The sequence below is a fragment of the Emydura macquarii genome, unplaced genomic scaffold, assembly GCF_026122565.2.
Source record: "Emydura macquarii macquarii isolate MOO-44397 ecotype Brisbane River unplaced genomic scaffold, CSIRO-AGI_Emac_v2 contig_1790, whole genome shotgun sequence".
Taxonomy (NCBI): domain Eukaryota; kingdom Metazoa; phylum Chordata; order Testudines; family Chelidae; genus Emydura; species Emydura macquarii.
In genome coordinates, this window is record NW_027131927.1 from 165,407 (window position 1) to 184,161 (window position 18,755).

At 57.5% G+C, this 18,755-nt stretch overlaps 3 protein-coding genes across 3 annotated transcripts; 2 read left to right on the plus strand and 1 right to left on the minus strand.

The window, feature by feature from the left end:
- Positions 1 to 1,942: 1,942 nt before the first annotated feature.
- Positions 1,943 to 6,231, minus strand: LOC137158708 (peptidoglycan recognition protein 1-like). Its single transcript, XM_067556552.1, is given in 5 exon segments — positions 1,943 to 2,121; positions 3,722 to 3,840; positions 4,647 to 4,746; positions 4,749 to 4,847; positions 6,180 to 6,231. Coding segments are annotated over 5 exon segments (549 nt in total).
- A 2,622-nt stretch (positions 6,232 to 8,853) lies between these two features.
- On the plus strand, positions 8,854 to 15,663 carry LOC137159053 (very-long-chain 3-oxoacyl-CoA reductase-like). Its single transcript, XM_067557236.1, has 7 exons — positions 8,854 to 9,034; positions 12,660 to 12,706; positions 12,845 to 12,920; positions 13,381 to 13,491; positions 14,458 to 14,525; positions 14,753 to 14,797; positions 15,348 to 15,663. Exons 1-7 carry the CDS (start codon positions 8,854 to 8,856, stop codon positions 15,624 to 15,626), a joined length of 807 nt encoding a protein of 268 aa, XP_067413337.1. The 3' UTR covers positions 15,627 to 15,663.
- A 117-nt stretch (positions 15,664 to 15,780) lies between these two features.
- On the plus strand, positions 15,781 to 18,701 carry LOC137159054 (very-long-chain 3-oxoacyl-CoA reductase-like). Its single transcript, XM_067557237.1, has 4 exons — positions 15,781 to 15,870; positions 16,377 to 16,442; positions 17,155 to 17,304; positions 18,133 to 18,701. The coding sequence occupies exons 1-4, from the start codon at positions 15,781 to 15,783 to the stop codon at positions 18,250 to 18,252; spliced, it is 426 nt and encodes a 141-aa protein (XP_067413338.1). The 3' UTR covers positions 18,253 to 18,701.
- The last annotated feature ends 54 nt before the right edge of the window (positions 18,702 to 18,755 follow it).

The window sequence follows — 18,755 nt, forward strand, 5'->3', positions numbered from 1 at the left end:
CGGACAAAGGGTGGGAAGGGAAACTGAGGCACAGAGTGGGGACAAGGGACTTGCCCGAGCTCCCAGGCCAGTCAGTGGCTGAGTCCCAGTTCTCTGCCCACTAGACGGGGAAGGGCTGCAGAGCGCCCTCTGGCTGTGAGGGGTGCTTGGTGCCGGCCAACCCTGCTACAGTTCCTTGACCTCTCTGGGGTTACCTTTGGTTCCCCATACACCAAGTGAAGGGGAGCAGAATTCTCTCCCGCACCCAGCCCAGGGTCCTTTCCATTTTCACAGGCTATGAGGAAGGCAGCACCTGGGAAGAAGTCCTTCCCCCACTTCCTGGCTGCAGTTACCTTCGTCATCTCCCAACATCTTACGCTCTGCCTGGGCGTTCCTCACCCTGGCGCGGGAGTCAGAGATCTGTCAGAGATCCTCAGTGGCCTCAGTGTCCCTACTTCTGGCTGGAGCCCCTGCCGGCCCCGTGCTCTGAGCTGCCCCAGATCCCTAGTGAGGGTGGGCAGGGAGCTGATCTGGCCTTTAGGACTCAGAATTTCCCTTCAAGTCAGGAAAAGCCTGGGGAAACCTAAAGATTGAGTCTGATCACTTTTTTTCTTTAAGCTCCAACATTACCGAATGACAAGCCTGGAAAACTCAGACACCCCGGGACAGCCGCTTCCGCTACCACATTTTGGTGTTTCCCAGTTGCTCAGGCAGAATCCCCTCTGCCAGCAACGGGATCAAGATTCTGGGCCCAATCCTCAAAGACATTTAGGCACCTAACTCCCATGGTATCCACACACTAGGGGCTGCAGGACTGGGCAGTGGAAAGGTCACCCCCCCCATCCACGTAAATAACATATTGAGATGGTAAAAATGTATGCTTAAGCAGCAGATGTGTGATGGTGAGCTGGGAAGTCGATGAAATTTACTAGACAAATACATATTTAGAGCCTCAGGTTGGGGCAGAGGAGGTTATAAACTGGAAATAAATTATCCAAACTATATGCAAGCTGTGAAAAAAGATATCCCTTGGATCAGTCTGTTGTTTTTGTCAACAGCGGCAAGTTTTGATTCCACTGATTTAATAATCTCTGTGCCTTTTTGTAGATGCGCTGTACTAATAATAATTAAAGGCAAGGGACTGGGTGTTTGCGTTCTCTTTAAGTATGAAGTAAGATCAAAGATAAATTGGTAATAAATCAGCTTCCCTGGATGGTGAACCTCACACCCACGTTTATCAGCTGCCAGGCTGGGACATGACAGGCCAGGGTCACGGACTAAAGACCTGACAGTGTGTTGACTCTGGCTGGGATGGTCCAGGTGCGCAGAACCACAGCGGCCTTGCAATCGACACATTCAGGGGAGGGGAAAAGTTCAAAGACGAGATACAAGAATAAATAAAATGAAAAATTAATTCGGGAAAACACTTTAAAGAGCAAAATACGAGCTAAACAATAGTAGGAATAATAAAGGAGCGCTTGGATTGTTTGCATGGAGGTTCTATGAGGGCACAGGACACAACGTAAGCCTGGCCCATGGACTCACACGTGCACATTGCGTATATCTGAGGTTGAAAAGAAAGTGGAGGAGAAAGAGTTAAATGGGAGCCAGTTCAGTACTTGGCATGTGAAACTTTTAATCATAAGCTGAAGGAAATGAAAAAGTTAAGACAGAGAAGCAGCAAAATGGGGAACTCAGACTGCAGCGGGAGAGCGCAGGCTGTGTCAGCGTATCCCTGCTGCACCGTTTGCAAAAGGCAAGTTGAAAGCGGGCGAGACGGAATGAGCCAATCTTACCCCTGGGGAAGGGCAGTGGAGCCCAGGTGAGTTGGGAGCGTAACCCCAACGATCAGATCCCTGCTCTTCAAATCCCAGGAGGGCAGCAGGTATGTGAGAAGAAAAGAAGCAGAAGCCACGGGTGGGGTTAGCGCTGGGCGCGGGGTCTGCCCCATGGCTGCAGGGACTCAGGCTTCGAATCTGGGCCACGTGCGGATGATGTTGTAGAGGGCGTCCCCGGGGCAGATGGTCGAGCTCACATCACGGTGCCCCTTCAGGGTATAGCTGCGGCTCAGGAAGCCCTTGGAGACGGCGCATTGGATCAGACTCTCGGCGGCGTTCAGGGCGGCGGTGTTGGGGGCTCTGTCTGCAGAACACAGCGACCCTGTTAATCTCACCCTGGCCCTCTCTGCTGCACAGGGGCTGTGACTGGCCTGTATAAATACCCCCCACCCACCCGATGCTCTTGATAAGCCATGTCAGTGTCATTCCACCACCACCATTGCTGCATCCGAATAATGCACCTCTTCCCGCTGCATTTTGCTTAGTCAAGGTCTCTCTTTATAGGAAAAAGTCTGTCACGAGGATGGTGGTGAAGCACTGGACTGGATTACCTAGGCAGGTGGTGGAATCTCCATCCTGAGGGGTTTGTAAGGCCCGGCTTGACAAAGCCCTGGCTGGGATGATTTAGCTGAGGTGGGTCCTGTTTTAATCAGGGGGTCGGACTAGATACCTCCTGAGGTCCCTTCCAACCCTCATCTTCTAAGATTCTAGGACCCTGTGCCCCAGCCTGGTGCCACGCGGACAGGAAGCTCAGCAGTGGCGGAGCCCAGCGGGAAGGCGGCGAGGCCAGCTGTGTTAGCCCGGGGCAGCTCTCTGGCTGAAGCCCAACCCCCGCCCCCAAGCTCTCAGCTGGGAGTGGGGCACAGGCTGCACCAGGCCTGTGAGTGCCCGGCTCAGGCGCTCTCTGTCTGGTGAGGCCAGCGCTGTCCTACAGAGCGAGCTGGGCAGGGCCTAGGCAAACCCAATGCATGTTAATCCAGGCATATGCACAGATTAACCTCCAGGGACGCAGGCCCCACCTCCAGCCCAGGGGCCGTATCCTGAGGAGCCGGGCTCTGGACAGGATCTAGAGGTCAGGGTGGACAAGTAGCAACACGGACTCCCAGGGTGACACGGGGACGTGCAGGGCAAATGGGATCCTGGGCTGGATAAATGGGGCAGTGGCGGATAGGGGCAGGGAGGGGATTTTCCCCCCATATCCGGCCTTGGGGAGACCGATACTGGATCCTGCGCCCAGCTTGGGGATCCACGTGTTAAAAGGGCCGTGGAAAAATTGTCTAGGTGGCCGAAAAGAGCCACAAAAATGACCCAGGGGCTGGGGAAATGGCTGCCGGGGCGAGAGGGCCAGAGCTGAGCCGGCTCCGCTGATGACAGAGGAAGCTGAGAGGTGGGAGGATCGCCAGGCCCAAGCACCTTCCTCCGAAGAAAATTCAGGAGCTGGAGGGTGCTTTAGCTGAGCAGAGAAAGGCAGAAGAGGGGGCAGGAGACGAAGCCAGGCAGATTCCCATGGGAAATAAGGCCCAGATGTCTAACAGCGAGGGTGCGTAGCCAGTGGAGCAAACTCCCAGGGCCCCCGAACCGGAGAGGGGGTCAGTGATGGGCCCAGTAATACCATATACAGGTGACCCCACCTCCCTGCTGCTACTCAGCCTCAGGTCTTTGAGCCCGGCTACTGTGCCCTGGCCTGTGGCTGCATGAAAAGCCCACGGTGTTTGCTTGCAGCCAGCCCAGTCGCTCTGCAGCACTGACCCCTTGTCATGAGTTACCCCGTCCCCAGGAGTGCCCCTGGCCCCAGGCATAAGGTGAGCTGGGGAGAGCAGCTGTGGGCAGGAGCCCTGCAGAAGGGATTCCCAGCTCCCCTCGGTGCCTGGCTGGGGAAAGCCGTATAGAAGGGACCCACGTACTGGAGAAGTTTCCCAGGAAGCTGAATCCCAGTGAATTATGGTTCCAGCCTTGGGCGTGGGCCCCCATCGTGCTCCAGCCTCTGCCCTCGTAGACTCGGCCATCCTCGCCAATCAGGAAGCTGCAGGCAGAGCGCAGTGTGAGACCTGCACAGGCACGTCGCCCGCACCCTCCCCTCCCCAGCGCTCGTGGCAGCTCCCCCAGCTTCACTGCTAGCTCTGCCTGGATTGAACCTGGGACCGTCAGAGACAGAGTCTCAATCCTGGCTCACAGAGCTGAAGCCCCCCTGAGGAAACAGACTGGAATGGGGCGCTCAGCTGCATCGCGCTGTTTGGCAAATGCCCGGCTGGGTTTCCATCCCCCAGTGTCACAACCTCAAAACGTTACACAAAGAGCACAATATCCCGGCCACACTTTCATTCTGGGGCGTCAGCCCGGCCCCGGTGAAACGCGTCGATAACGTCGGCCCGGGGCTGTGTCACATACGAGCAGGGCACAGGCCACGCGGCATCTGTCAGCCGAGCCTGTGGCACAACCCAGGGGCTCCCTGCGGCCTCCCCACAAGCTCCATAAGTGGCCGTTTCCCATCCCCTGCTCTCCCACAGCCTCCACCCCGCCCTGATCTCCCCCTGCCAGGGGCTCTGGGCCTCCCATTTCCCCTTCTCCCATGGCTGGGGTCCCATTATCTCCAGATGCATTTGTCCCTCCCTCCCTCCCCCGTACAGCAGGGACCCTGGGTGCACCCCTCCCCGATGCCCTCTCTTCTGCCCAAAATATTCAATATAAAAGTCAAATCGCTTCTCTAGACTAATCCCGCCTCCCGCAGCTCTACCCCTGAGTGTGGTCTGTGCTGCCCCCCTGCGGCTGCTGGGTGGCAGTGGTCCCGAGTCTGCCCGTCAGCCCCACCCTGCACCCCGCACCGCTCACTTGTAGCCGATGTCGGCCCAGCCGTTCTTGTGCATGTGGTAGTTCTGGATGCCCCTGACCTGCTGGCGGCAGGAGGCCGGCGAGGTGCAGCGATTCCCGCCGTGTGGTGGATGAGGAGAGAGGGCACCGGGGTCCTCAGCCGGACTCTGTTTCTCGGTGGCCGGGCCCCCCACTGGGAGTGGAAGATAATGGGGGGACAGCCTGCAACATGCAGGAGCGGCGGGGGGGAAGGGCTGAATGAATGTGGATGCTACCATCTGACCAGTTCACAGGCCCAGGGCTGCTGTTGAGTGGGACCAGGCCCGCAGCAATGGGGTGGGTGTTGCCCAGGCCAGCCAGGGCTGTGTGCGGCACAGTGTGGACATGCAGCAATGAGGGCCAATGGGGCGCCAGGCCAGGCTGGAGGGACGCCAAGCAAGGGCTGGGCTAGAGATGGCGGCTGGGATTGCAGCTCAGCTGCCCGGCTGTTTCCTCTGCCCCCTCCGGTCATTAGAATCCCGCTGACTTCTCCCCTCTGCGCCACAGCCTTTCCACTCACGTTCCAGCTGGGAAGGTCTCATTCTGGTGTCCCGCTGCTGACCCTCCCCCCAATCCTCCTGCCCGATCCCTTCAGAGACGAGGGGACCAGGATGGAGCCCATTGTCCCAGAAACTGGAAGGTCAGAACATCTGACCGAGAAAAGGCTCAGTTAGCCTGTGGAACTCCCTGCCACTGGCTGTCACTGAGACCAAGTGCAGGATCCAGCAAAGGATCAGAGGTTTCCGTGGAGAACGAGACCAGCCAGCATTACGTGGGTGTGACTGGACGGGCCCCTGCCCCAGGGCTTGGGGCAGCCACTACATATGGGAACAGAAAGGAAATTCCCCTATGGCCAGAGTCTTCCATCATGGCCCACTACGGGGTGGCTCACACCTCCCACTGGAGCATCCTGCACTGGCCACTGCTGCAGACGGGACGCCGGGGTAGATGGGCCCTGCTCAGATCCAAGAGCCAATTCCTAGCTTGCAGGGACATTCTTAGGACAAATCCTGCTAACAGGGCCTTGATGGGAGCTGGGGACCAGCCAGGGTTGTTACTGCTCCCCCCACCCCACCCCTCTGCCCCTGCTCCCACTCCCCCACCCCCTTCGTCCACCTAACCCCAGCTCGCTGCCCCTCTGGATGCTGGGATGCTTTCTGGCTCTGGGATGCCCCTGGGGTAGTTTGGATGGAGCTGGGCTGGCAGGGGCCACGGCCTGGGCGGGAGGTGTGCGACACCCTGGGATCGGCTCCCCGTGGGCAGAGCCAGAGCCTCGTCCTGTGGGGTGATGAACACAAGGGCTCTGGGGAATGGGCTGGGCGGCAGGGGATGATCCGGGCGTCTCTGGATCTGCAGAGTCACGTCTAGTCCCGGGTGCCAGGCCAGGAGGCAGGTTTGATGGGTGCCTCCATGGTTTATTTCCCACCCGCCCTTTCTGCCCCCTCAGTTTTCAGCTGCATCAGGGCTTCCCCAGCCCCGACCCCCTCCCCCTGACCCAGGGGGATCCGAACTCACCGAGCGCCATGGCGCAGAGCGCTGAGAGCCACACGACCCGCATCAGCAGCATCCTCCTCCCGCTCGGCCCTGTGGGGACACGCACCCGTCACACCTGGCCTGCCACCACTGCTGGGCTGGAGCCAAACACCCGCACAGAGCCCCCAGCCTGGCCCGTGAGGGTGATGAGGCGTGGCGCCAGGCTGTTGTTCAATGAACGGTCGGGCCGATGCTGGCAGGAGCCCCAGCCACCGGGCAGGAAGGAGTGGGAGGGTTTCACTGGGGGCTGCCGTTGCTTAAGACCAAGCCGGGCTCTTGCCTCAGGACTCGGGGGTCTGTAGCAACACCGGGGCCGACACAGTGCGCTCCAAACGACTCCTGCCTGGCAGGGCGAGCTTCGGGGCTGAAACTTCATCCCGCCCTGGGCAAGGCTGGGCATGGAGCACACCCAGCCTGGAAATCTGGGGAACGCTGCGCTGCGGGGGGACAGCAGGTCAGCCACGGGCTGTGCCATGATGTCCTGCTCCGACTGATCTAGATATGTTGTGTATCCCAGCCCCCGGGCACTGAGGCAGGTCCTGGAGGTCCCAGCGGAGATCGGGGCCCTGGTGTGCCAGGCGCTGCACAGACAAACAGTAACTGAGATCGGGGCCCTGGTGTGCCAGGCGCTGCACAGACAAACAGTAACTGAGATCGGGGCCCCGGTGTGCCAGGCGCTGCATAGACAAACAGTACCCGAGATTGGGGGCAATGAAGGGATTTGCCCCCACAGGTCCCACCGAGGGTTCAGGCGAGGGCATGACAGTTGCTTTCTGTCTCGTGTCCCCTCCAGTGACTCGCCCTCTAGCTGGGGGCACAGGCTGTGTCCACCCCCCTCCCGGATAGGTAAAGAGTCCCAAAAAATGCTAATTCTACTGCCCAGCAAAGCCTCCGTGTCAGGACACTCTGGGATGTGGGGGCGTCTCCTTAGTCCTCAGTTTCTGCTGTCAGAGACAAGCTGTGTCCCTCTCGCCCTGGCTGCGAGAAGCAACTCACTGGGCCAGGGGCAGTTCCCTATCCTGGAATGTAAGCAATGCTACTCTGGAAAACAGAGCTGTGCTCGTGATTTCTGCTCTCTGTCTCACCGGAGAGAGGACTGCGGACACAGCCCTGCACCCCCTCATAGGTCCCTCCCGTCCCAGCTGGGGAGCTCAGGCTGACACTATCCCGGGCCCAACTGCGGGCAGCTGAGTCCTTGCGACAGACTGGTATTTTCTGTACTATTTTGCATGAATACTGTGTTCCCCTTTCCCCCATGGGCTGCACAGGTCAGTAGGTGGTGGGGAAAAGGTGTTTGCTCTCTGCAGAGACCCAGAGATCCAGGAGTGACTGAGGCCAGCTCCCTGCAGGCTAGGGTGTCAGTCGGGATTGGGGGGCCAGGAGGAAAGGTCCAGCTGGGGGGAAGGGTCTGTTCTGGGATTGGGCCAGCTATTGCGACATCACAGATGCTTGGTTTCGAGGCCTGAAGCTCTTTGCCCACTTTGACGGCCCGTTACCACCCTGCCCCTAGCACCGTTTGTTGTCAGTGTTGGTCAGCGTTGGCTGCGTGCGTGTGCGCCCTGTGTAGGTGGTGTCCCAGCTCTGCGCAGGTCATCAAGATGGCCCACATGATCGAATGAATCGACACGACCACGGATCTGCTGAGCAACGAAGGCATCCGGCCAGGTTTATGGCAGTGAAGCACAATGAGAAGCGACCTACAGCTTACACGTACACTTCAAACCCGAGTGCTCCTTTACACCAGACAGGCTCAATTAACGGCGGGATTCTCCATTATCCCCTCGGCCGGACAACGCCGGTCCCTCTGACACCCTTTTCTAGACACTGTTACAGACAAGTTTCGTTCTGCCCCTTGGACGCAGGTAGCTGCCACCCTCGTGACGCAGTCTGATACCACCCCTTAGCTTGCCCTGGATGGTTCGGGCAAAACATCTCGATTTGTCACATTAAAAGACATTTCTATCCATTAAAGTGTCATTTCAGGGGTCAGGTGGCCCGTGTTATCTCTTGGTCCTGGTACCTTCTGTCTCTGATAGATATTTTTAGACTTTAGCAATGTTGGAAATATCTGTTTTTGGCTATTTTAGCTAGTAGCTATTGTTTGGAAATCGCTCTCTTTTTGCCAGGTTCTGTGCGGTGGTAAGTTCACAGCCTGGCTCCGGCTAACTTGGCTTTATAACAGACTTGTCCCTTCATTTAGCTTCGGCCTGACGCCTTGGCCTGTTACGCTGGGCCTCAGGCCTGGTGCTCTCACTTTCCGCTACACCATTAAATCCCAGGTACAATGATTGACTTGAGTGTGTTTCTTTGCTGTTTCGGTGCCAGGCAGCCCCTGCTTATGGATTTCCCGCCAGCAGCGTAAGTCCGACTCTTCCCTTCCCTTCTCCTGCAGGTGTCTCCGCCGGGTCCCTGGTGTTCACCATTTGTGAAACTAACACAGACGCAGCTGGACCGACAAACACCCTGTCAGCTCCAGTTCTGCCATTTGCTTCTCTCCCACCTACTCCTCGGGGCAAGGGCTGGACGCGGGAAACGCTGCTCGGCGGCTGGGAGCGGCTGCGGGGAAGCTGGGACCAATGGGGCCCGGGCAGGGCAGGGCAGAGGCGGCCGGGCGGGGACGCCCGGGCTCGGCTTCTCCTATTACAGCGGCGGAGCGATGGGTGCCGGCGGTGCCTGGGACCTGCTGCTGCCCCCGGGGGGGCTGCCTCTGCTGGGCGCCCTGGCCGCGCTCGGCCTCCTGCTGTGGGTCGCCTGGACGCTGGGCCGGGCGGTGGGGACCCACCTGCTGGCGGCACGTGGGTGGGGTGTGGAGCTCGCCACCTACGGACCCTGGGCGGGTGAGCTGAGCGAGTGGGGAGGGGTCTGACCGTGCCACCCCCCCCCCCCCACAGAACCCAGTGACCGGGGGCGGGGGGCAGAGGGCGGGGCTGACGGGCCCCCAGCACAGGGCTGCTAGAGGTGGGTGTGGGAAGATTTCCTCCTGATGCTGTTGTTCTCCTGCCCCCTGGGGTCAGGGGTGCTGGGGCGGGTCCCCCCGCCCGCAGGGCTTCAGAGGGATGCAGCCGGCTGCCCCATCAGCTCTTGTCGAGCCCCAGGACTGATGCCAGCTGTGCTGCGGCCGGGCACACACAGCAGCTGGAAGCCCCAGCAGGATGGAGGCATGGCCGAGCTCGCTGCGCTCCCTGCCCCAGCACGCTCAGCTGGGGTCCCCCAGGGTGCTGGGGTTGAAGGGCCTGGGGGATGCTGGGCCTGTGGTGAGGACTGAGGTCCTGGGAGGAGGAAGTGTCCGAAGGTCGTTCATGCTGAGAGCAGAAACTAGACTCCTGTAGTTAACCAGCCCTTTGTCCCTCCGGGGGCTATAAAATGAGTTGCAGCCAGACCCTTTATTAGAACTTGAGGCACAAGACTGGGAGGCAAGGTCCCAGGTTTTCTCCGCAGCTGTGTTGGCAAACCCTCCTGGTGCAGATGCAGCCTGTAACAAAACAAAACCAAAATAAAAAAGCGCATGATTTTTGCCTTCCCAGGAAATTGAGCAGGAGCAGAAAAGCATTTTTATGCTGCTGTAATTGCGTCTACACCTAAAGCTTTTGCTGGCATAAGGAGGTCACTCTAAAATCCTTAGCCAGAAGTCCCTAACGTAGTCCTGGCCTCCGTGTAGCCCAAGAGCGTCACACTGGGTGTTTTTCTCAGAGTCCCAGCTCCTGGAATCTTGTGATCACAAGAGAATATCGACTCTTCTCAGATTAAAAAGTAGTGTCTAGCTCCTGTGGTTACTGAGAAAAGTTTGGGAAAATGGCCTAAAGCCCAGAAACCAAAAGCGAAAGAGAACCCCAAATTCATCGTGGCTTACAAATCACAATCTATTTTTTAATGGTGATTTTGGGGGGCCTTACCCCTGATTTTTTGAAGGCTTTGGGTTGATGATACTGCAGACTTGCTGTAGAACTTGGTCCTGCCTATACCCTCCACAAACAGGGACCCCTGCTCCAGGAGGGTTAGTGTTACCATTAGTTCTTGCCACCAGCTGCTTCACCCATGTCATCTCCATTCTGCCTTCAGTTCCCAGTGCAGGAATTTTGCTCCTCAGGCACTGGAGTTAAATAAACTTAAACAGGAAAGAAAACATTGTAAGCAGCCTGAATGGAGACCCCTTCCCTTCTTAGCTAATGAGGCGTCAGAAGTAGGTGGTTGTTGTCGTCGGCTGGGTGGTAGCACCAGACTGGGGACAGGAGCCCTGTGGTGCAGGGCGCTGTACATGGAGCTGGTCCTCAAGAGCTTCCAGTTGAGAGTTCTCTTGTCCACAGCAATGATGTTGACTAGACCTGGATTGCCTGTGTCATGACAAGCAGGAGAGCATTTGCCTGTGTGAAAGCCCATGTTTCTGGCTGTCTCCACGTGTCAGGAAGGGGAACTGCCCCGCTGCGCCCTGCTGCTGGCCAGGTTCCCTGGCAGGCTGTTTGTCCCATTGGTCCCATGAGGCACGTTCCTGTCTTTCATTCACTTTGTTCCCCCCGGCCCAGCCTGGGAAGGGAGCGGGACTGGCAGCCCATTTGCCAAGCACCTTTCCTCAGGGCAGGACCTAGGATTGAGGTCCCAGCACCCCAGGCTGCCATAGGTGCTGCTCAGCCAGGCACAGGGGCTTCCCCCCCCACCATCTTCTGTCCCCAGCATGCTGGGCTCTGGACACAGCACCTGAGGTGTGGAGCCGCGTTCTGCAGGGCCGGGCACCCTGGGTCACGAGAAGCACTGCGCGAAGTGAGTGAGTGGGGTGGAGAGCAGAGACCAGTAGAACCAGGGGGAGAGCCCCCCCAGCAGAGCACCATCGGCTCCCTGCCAAGGGGGAGAGGGACAGCACCACTGGCTTCCCCTCTGTGGGGTCGGGGCAGGGAAGGCAGGTATGGGGGGACCCACACACAGAGTGCTCTGCTGGGGTGGACAGGGCCCATGGAGGCAGCCTAGCCTGCCAGAAAGCAGGGAGCTGTGGGCCAGGAAGGGGGGAGGCCCCAGGCCTGACTCTGCCTCCCCAGATAGGCGTGGGACTGTGGTGCAGGGATTGTAGGGCTGTAGGGGGCTCCTGTGGGGCTGAGCCTAGAGCTCCAGATTGCCTGGTTGGGCCCTGCCTGGATGGTCCCCTGAGCTGTGCTTGGCTCTCACTCAGTAGAGCCTTGGCCCATTTCCCCCACACCAGCTCTGCTCCCCCCCTCTGACCTTAGGGCTCCACTGGTCAGATGGAGCGGGGGGGGGCAAATCAAGGGTGGTAACTCTGCCAAGCATGGCTGGTTTGTGGCACCAACGTGAAAAGTCCCAGCAGATAGACCAGCTCTTCGTTAGAGCAGAGAGGCAGCTCTACTGGGGTGAAGGTTGAAAGACGCTGTTTGAAAGCTGCTCCATCAAGCCAAGAGGGGGGCTCCTGCTCTCCCCTTCCCTCCACTGCTCCTGGATCGGGGAAAGGAACCTGGGCTGCCTCCAGATTTTACAGAGGATGCAAAATCCAGCTTTACACAGAGACCGTGTTGCCGTTTGCACTGCAGAGCAGTTGTTGCTCCAGAACGTTTGTCCCTTTCCTTGCACGTGTGCTGTGTTGAGCAGGACGCTAGTTAATGCTGACATGGAGCCTTGTCGGGCACCTGGATGATCACCCCATTGAGATGACTCAGGGAGCGTGTCCTTCTCAGTGCTACTGCATCAGGCTTTCTGCAGGCTCAGGCTGATATCGCTGCACTGCTCATGCTTGGGCTGCATTGTCCAGGCGTTCTTTGCAACCAAAAGGGCGAGTGGCTTACACCGTACTCCTTTTTTAATGCAGCTGTGATTCTGGAGAACAAGTTGGCAGCATAAAAGGGAGAAGAAGGTGGCCCAGTTTGAACAGGTGGTGGGAGGTCCAGGAGGAGACGCCTCACAGGAGGCAGGAGGAGAGGTGGGGGTAGCGAGGTCCGTATAGGAATCCTTGGTGTAGAGAAGGTCCCTGGAAATGTGGGAGGGGACGAGGTCGTCTCAGGATACGAAGCAGGGGGACAAGAGGAGAGGGCCAAAGAGCAGAGCCTTGAGGGTGACGGACAGAGTGGGGGGAAGGATCTGCCAAAGGAGCAGGAGAAGAGGGAGGAACAGGAGCCGATGAGACGATTGAGCTGAAGGAGCCGTATGAGGCCCATGGACGTGTCCACTGGGGTGTCGCCAATGATTTCAGCAAGAGATGCCCCAGGGATTGGAAATCCCTCCAGGTTCCCAGGATTTGGGGGTGATGATGAAGTACCCCAGGTGCTGTCTCCCCAGAACCGTATAGAGAGGGACTCTCCCTCCCTGTTCTGGGATTCAGAGGCCTAGCACTGATCCGGACTCTAGGTAGAGGTGTCTGCCTCCCTGCTCCATGGAGCGTGTGCCAGACAAACAAATTCCCCAGGGGAGGGATCTCAGGTGCTGGCCTGGGAGGCATTTACACCCTGTACCTCTCTCCTCTTGCAGTGGTGACTGGAGCTACATCTGGGATTGGGAGAGCCTACGCCCACGAGGTAAGAACCAGTGCAACCTTGGATCAGCTTTGGCACAAGGATGCAGCTGACCCAGTAGCTCTGGGGCAAACTGAGCAGATTTGGGGCTTCCCAGGTTCTCCTGGACTCATCCGAGTTCCCACCTCAATTGTTTTCCAGCTCGCCAAGAGAGGCCTCAACGTGGTGCTGATCAGCCGCTCCCTGCAGAAACTGAAGCAGGTGGCAGCTGAGATAGGTGAGTAAGACAGGCTGGGTGGGTGAGGGGGTGTCTACGGACACCTGTGCGGATGCCAGGGGATTGGGCCCGTAGCTAGTTAGAGTGGGAATCCTGCGTGGCGTCTGCTTGTGGCTGCGTTGTTACCAAAGCACAGTATTAGAGCCCAGGGTGCGTGAAGAGGTAGGAGGTGGGGTCTGGCTTGTGCGGTTACGTTAACCCAGACCCTGCTGCCTTCTCCCCTACCACTCCCAGGGGCTTTGTCACCGCTAGACCAGGCCGCTCACCCGATTCCCAGCTCAACTGCTGTAAGCCCAGGCTCCCTCCCTTTCCCTCTCGCAGGGACCTCTTGCAGCCAGCCTAGCCCCAGCTCCCTTTCCTCCCTGCCCAGGGGCTCTTTCGCGGTGAGCCCCCCCTCAGCCCTGCCTTCTGCTCTGTTTTCTCCCCGTGGTTCTAATCTTGCTCTGCTTCCTCCTTCCAGAAGAGCAGCACGGCCGAAGCACCAGGGTTATTGAAACTGACTTCACCCAGGGGCCAGAGATCTATGAATCGATCCAAACGGCCCTGCAGAGCCTGGAGATTGGCATTCTGGGTAATTGGCTTTTGGGTTTTGTTCTATTTGTCTTTGCAGCTGCCCTGGCCTGAAACGTACCTTGGCCAGAAGCAGTGGCTTGTGTCGGGAGGGGGAAGATGTCGCGCTCTCAGTTCCAGCGTCTGTGCAGTTCCCAGTGGATGGCAAGGAAGTCGGGCTCAGAAATAACCTGGCCAAACACTTGATCTCAGCTGAGCTAATGGGCCTGCTGTAAATCTAACAGATGAGCAAATTCTTTGTAGCGTCTTCTGGTACTGGAGGCTGCCTTGGACACATGCCCACCTAACAGTGTGTCCTATCTACACGCCAAGCAAGCACCTCTAACTAATCTAGAGCCAGGTGCTGGCTCCAGTAGACTGTCTCCTTCGTCCACTCCTTGCATTTCCTTCAGTCTCCAGCATCTTCTGTCTCCCACCCCACATGCACTAACATCCAAATGGACCCCACTGGTGACCGCTTCTCATCATGGCCTTTACTTTCTGAGGGGATATCTGTGCTTTGAGCCGGAGGTGTAATTCTCAGCTCAAGGAGACATACCCATGCTAGTTCTGATTGAGCTAGTATGCTAAAAATAGTACATAGCTGTGGTGGCATGAGTGGCAGGAGGGGCTAGCTGCCCCAACACCTGTGGTTTCATACAACTACATAGTCAAGGCAGCTAGCTTCAACCACTGTGGTTGCATTCTAGTTTTAGCATGGTAGCGCAATCAGAGCTAGTGCCGGTATGGCTCCCCAGTTCGAAGTGCAGATGGACACTGAGTAGCAAAGGGCCCAAACTCCAGTCCCAAACATACGTCCCATTTTTGGAAATAGCTGGATCCAGATCCAAACCTTCCTGCTTGGTTCTGAATCTGGTTCTTTGGGTCTTAGTGGCAGACTTGTATTGTTTCTCAACTGCTGGGTGTTTCTACTACATGACGCTTATAATCCAGAGGAGCTGGGCCTGATGCATTGTTCTTTTAACAGTGAACAACGTCGGCATGGCCTGCGCAACAGGGCTAGTGAATTTCCTGGATGTCCCCAACATTGATAAGGTTTGTCTTGCTCAAAAGTTATTACTCGGTTGATTTCCTGTCTCGCTGATGACCTGGTCTCGGTGTGTCCGTACAGTGGCTGGGCCCTGAGTGCCATCCACCACAATAAGAGCAAGTCTTTCTAGTGGCAGAAATCGGAGTGCTAGCCCTTCACTGAGGCGTGGCAATCCCCGCGCTGTGGTGACAATGGATACCCCGGGTTTTCCTTTAACTCCCTCTCTCTTCAGGTTCTATCGGATATTGTGAATTGCAACATGCTCTCGGTGGCAAAGGTCAGTGAAATGGAGAGGGCATCGCTGGGCTGCTTTGGGGGCTGGCTCGTTTCTTTCCTGGGGGGTGTGGCACGAGGACCTGATAAGCGCCTGGGAAACCACAGGGAGGAGAGCGGTTCCAAGTGTGGGGGTGAAGGGCTGGTGGGTGAAGGGAAAGAGGAACGGGAGGGTGGCCCCTGTTGTGGGCAGCGTGAGCACTGATGGGAGGAGGGCCGGGGACAGAAGGACAGTCCCTGTTACCGAGGGAGCGAGGGCGCTGGGGGGGTGATTTCGGAGCATGAGTTTGGTCCTTCTCCGGGGAGCGTGGCTGTTGGAGGGGATGGGGGGGGCAAAGGGATGAGGACAGACCCTGTCATTGGGGAATGTGGCTGGAGGGGTGAGGACTGTCCCTGTCATTGGGGGGAGGGGCATGTGCGGCTGGGGGAGGACAGACCCTGCTCTCGGGGGGGCAAGGCTGCTACGGGAGGGGAGGGGATGGGGATGGCCCGTCACAAACCACACATCCCGTGGCACCTCCCGTCTCAGCTCTCACAAACGCCTCTCGTTGCAGATGACCAGGATTGTCCTGCCCCAGATGCTCACCAGGTACAAGCGGCAGGAAAGGGCTGTGCCTCAGCGGCTGGGCAGCCCCGTGCCCGGTGCCTGCCTGATGGCGGCCAAAGCGCGGTGCCAGCCGTGTGTCCCAGCCTTTGGCTGCAGCTGCCTTGCACTGAGCAGGAGGCTGGCTGGGCCACGAGATCTCCCTCTCCCTCCTCCCAGTGATGGGTGCTCCTTTCTCCGCTCTTCCCCCTCCCCTCTACCCCCCATGGTCACCCAGCGTGGGTGCTAGGCTGGGCCTGGGTAATGGACGCACTCCTCTCCTTTTCCCTGGGTGCTGGCTTTGGCCCCCCTTACCCTGAGTTCTCTCTGTTGATGACAGGAAGAAGGGGGTCATCATTAACCTGTCCTCTGAACTGGGCCGTCACCCGCACCCACTGAGCACGATGTACTCTGCTACCAAGATAAGGGAAGCTCCGTCCCGGGCCCCCTGTCCCTGGCCCCCTTTCCTCTCCCATCCGCCATACGCCGAGATGGCCAGAGCAGCAGCAAGCCCTCGGTGGGGAATTGCTTTTCCCTTCACCAGCTCTTTCCCAGGTACTGCTCCTTCAGCCAGACAGGCTGACCCTCTCAGAACGGCCAGACTGGCTGAGACCACTGGCCCAGCGAGCCCCGGGTCTTGTCCTCTGCTGGTGGCCAATGGTGGGTGCGTCAGAGGGAATGAACGGAACAGGGCAGTTATCACACGATCCAGCCCCCGTCACCCACTCCCAGCTCTCCTGTTACAGCTTCGTGCTTGCCCTATGGGACAGGGAAGGCCGGGGCACCCAGCGTTGGTCTGCACCTGCCCCCCATGAGAGCCAGAGCAGCGGGCCTAGGCACCTGACCTTCCAGGCTGTGCTCTTGAGGTTTCCTAGCTCCCTTGTCAACGTTCACTGTGACATGTCCCAATCCGCTCCCTGCCTCCTCTTCCTCCCGGCAAGCCCCCCTGCCGCCTCCCCTGCGACCCTGTGGCCTCATGTCCCTTTTCTCTCCATTTCAGGCCTTTGTTGATTTCTTCTCGCGGGGCTTGGAGGCCGAGTACCGCTCCCAGGGCATCCTAGTGCAGGTACAGGGCAAGGAGACGCTCTGCCGGTGCACGCCAGGGCAAGGAGTGATCTGGGGCGTGGGGCCAGCGGTTGGGGTGGCGCCGGGGGATGCAGCTCTGTGCTTGTTGTGCTGCCTGGCTCCATCCGCAGGCAGCAATTTCCACTGCCCCTTCTGGGGCCCGGGCTTAGGCCAGATTTTCAGAAGTGCTTAGCCTCCAGCCACTCCCCGGTGGGGGAAGGGAAGGGTTTCTCCTTTGCTCTTTCGGCTGGGAGGGGAAGGGGGATTCTCCACCTGGCAGTTGCTGGCTGTGGGGCACTTATGAAAATCCTGCCGGGGGCAGTGGGGAGAGACAGACAAAAGTTTATGGTCTGTTCTTTGTCCCTCTTCAGGCCAGAGGGATTTTACTGTGCTGGGTCAGAAGCCCACGCTCTGTTCCTGAGCCATTTTCTCCCTCTTTGGTCCATGGGGGAGCATGGCTCTAAGGTGACCCCTCCAACCAGGCAAGACCAACCCGGGCTGTGAGCGGCCTCGTCCCTCCCTCTGTGGTTTCAATACTGCGCCTGGGGCGGGAAACTCTCATGACTTCGTAGAGAAGGCAACTGGGCCTTCACTGGCAGCCTTGTAAAGGATCAGCTGCTGCGTCTGGCTGGCAGGCAGCTCAGCCCAGCTTACAGATCATGCCAGAATGCAAAAACCTGGCACTAACTCTCCGCTCTGTCTGCCCTCTCTAGAGTGTCCTGCCTATGTTAGTTTCCACTAACATGACCCACAACGTTACACCCAGCCTCTACGTGAAGACGGCAGAAGACTTCGCTCGTGAGGCCTTGAACACGGTGGGCATCAGCAGCAGGACATCTGGCTGTCTCTCCCACTCTGTGCAGGTCAGTCCAGCCGCTGGGGGCATGGGAGAAGGAGGGGGTGTCTGGTCTGGCTGCCTTTCCCGCTCCCTGCAGGTCAGTTTAGCAGGTGGGGCACGGAGCAGCGGCTCTGGCTGTCTCTGCAGCTCAGGCAGTGAATCTTCTGACAGCAGCCACTATGAATGAATAAGTCAAGTAAAATTCAGCTGTCAAAGCTGGATGGGATAGTAAGAATGAGGATTCCTCTTCCACAATCTGTACTGAAGAAATAAGGTCCATCTCTCCCAGGAACAAGATCCCCTGTGGATAAGTCCCACAGAGATGCAGCCTTAGCCATTTTACCAGGCAGTGCAGAAAATGGTGGTTCATACACCCCTACTCACCCCCACTGACTGAGCAAATAAAGAAAAAAAAAAGCCGCACAAAGATCTTTAGCAGCCCTGAAAGTTGGTGCCCAGGGTACCTGCCTGCTTGCTGACCCCCAGAACTGATCCTGGTCCCAGCTCCCTGAACCCTTAGTATTGCCAATCCTAGAAGTTCAGAAATCATGAGTTGGGACCCCAAACTCCTGGCTTAAAATTCTGATATTTAAATAGAAAGAACAAAAAAAACCAACCAACTTCCCATCCTTTTGTCTATTTTCTGAGCTCTTTAGTCACACTTTGAGCCATGTTTTCTGGTTTCTATACACAGCCAGGAGAGAAAAAAGCTGGTTTGTTTTGTTTGAAATGAAAGCCAAGATTCTCGCTTGCCTCCAACCACAGTTCTTCCTTTCCACTAACATGACCTGCAACATTACACCTAGCCACTACATGCAATTAGAATGACGTGTCCCTACTTTGCTCATTTCAGAGCTTCCTTTATGGGCTGCTGGTTCATGACTGGCTGCGTCTTTCCTCCCTTGGAGTGAAACTCACTTCCACCGTGTGGAGGAAGTTGGAGACCCAGATACCCTCACTGAAACAAGAGTAAACGAGTACTTGCAGGCCTAGCTGATGCAGCACGAACCATTTGAAGAAACTAGCAAGGGAAGCGGTGGAGTCTCCCTCTCTTGAAGTCCCCGAGTCCACTCTGGATCCTTTTCTGGCAGCTGCTTTAGTTAAAACACGAGTTATTAGGCTCAGTGTTGAGGTAACAGAGTGAAATTCTGAGGCCTGTGATGTGGGGGAGGTCAGGCTAACTGATTCAATGGTCCCTTCTGGTCTCAGAATCTCTCAAACTAAAGCATGGCTTGAAGGGGGAGCGGGAAGCCAAGAAAAGGCAGTGTTCAAAGAGAGGCCTAAGAACCTGAGAGACCTTATTCTGGTCCAGAATTAACTGGCTTCAGTGGGAAATTTGTCCAGTTAACGTCTGCAGGATTTGGCCCCCCGAGTCTTGTTCTAGCTCATGTTGCATGAAATAAACAAATGCCTTTCTCTGCAGTCATGTCCACTTTGTACCATTCCCCCCTCCCGCTCATCACCTGCATGCTTGCT

What these genes read in the sequence shown, in the direction of transcription:
- LOC137159053 (XM_067557236.1), top strand. Translation starts at nt 8,854, where the DNA reads ATGGGTGCCGGCGGTGCCTGGGACCTGCTGCTGCCCCCGGGGGGGCTG. An exon ending in CCTGGAGATTGGCATTCTGG is followed by an intron (nt 13,492 to 14,457) that starts GTAATTGGCTTT and finishes TTCTTTTAACAG; the next exon opens with TGAACAACGTCGGCATGGCC. An exon ending in ACATGCTCTCGGTGGCAAAG is followed by an intron (nt 14,798 to 15,347) that starts GTCAGTGAAATG and finishes CTCTCGTTGCAG; the next exon opens with ATGACCAGGATTGTCCTGCC.
- LOC137159054 (XM_067557237.1), top strand. Translation starts at nt 15,781, where the DNA reads ATGTACTCTGCTACCAAGATAAGGGAAGCTCCGTCCCGGGCCCCCTGT. An exon ending in CCCAGGGCATCCTAGTGCAG is followed by an intron (nt 16,443 to 17,154) that starts GTACAGGGCAAG and finishes TGCCCTCTCTAG; the next exon opens with AGTGTCCTGCCTATGTTAGT. An exon ending in GTCTCTCCCACTCTGTGCAG is followed by an intron (nt 17,305 to 18,132) that starts GTCAGTCCAGCC and finishes TGCTCATTTCAG; the next exon opens with AGCTTCCTTTATGGGCTGCT.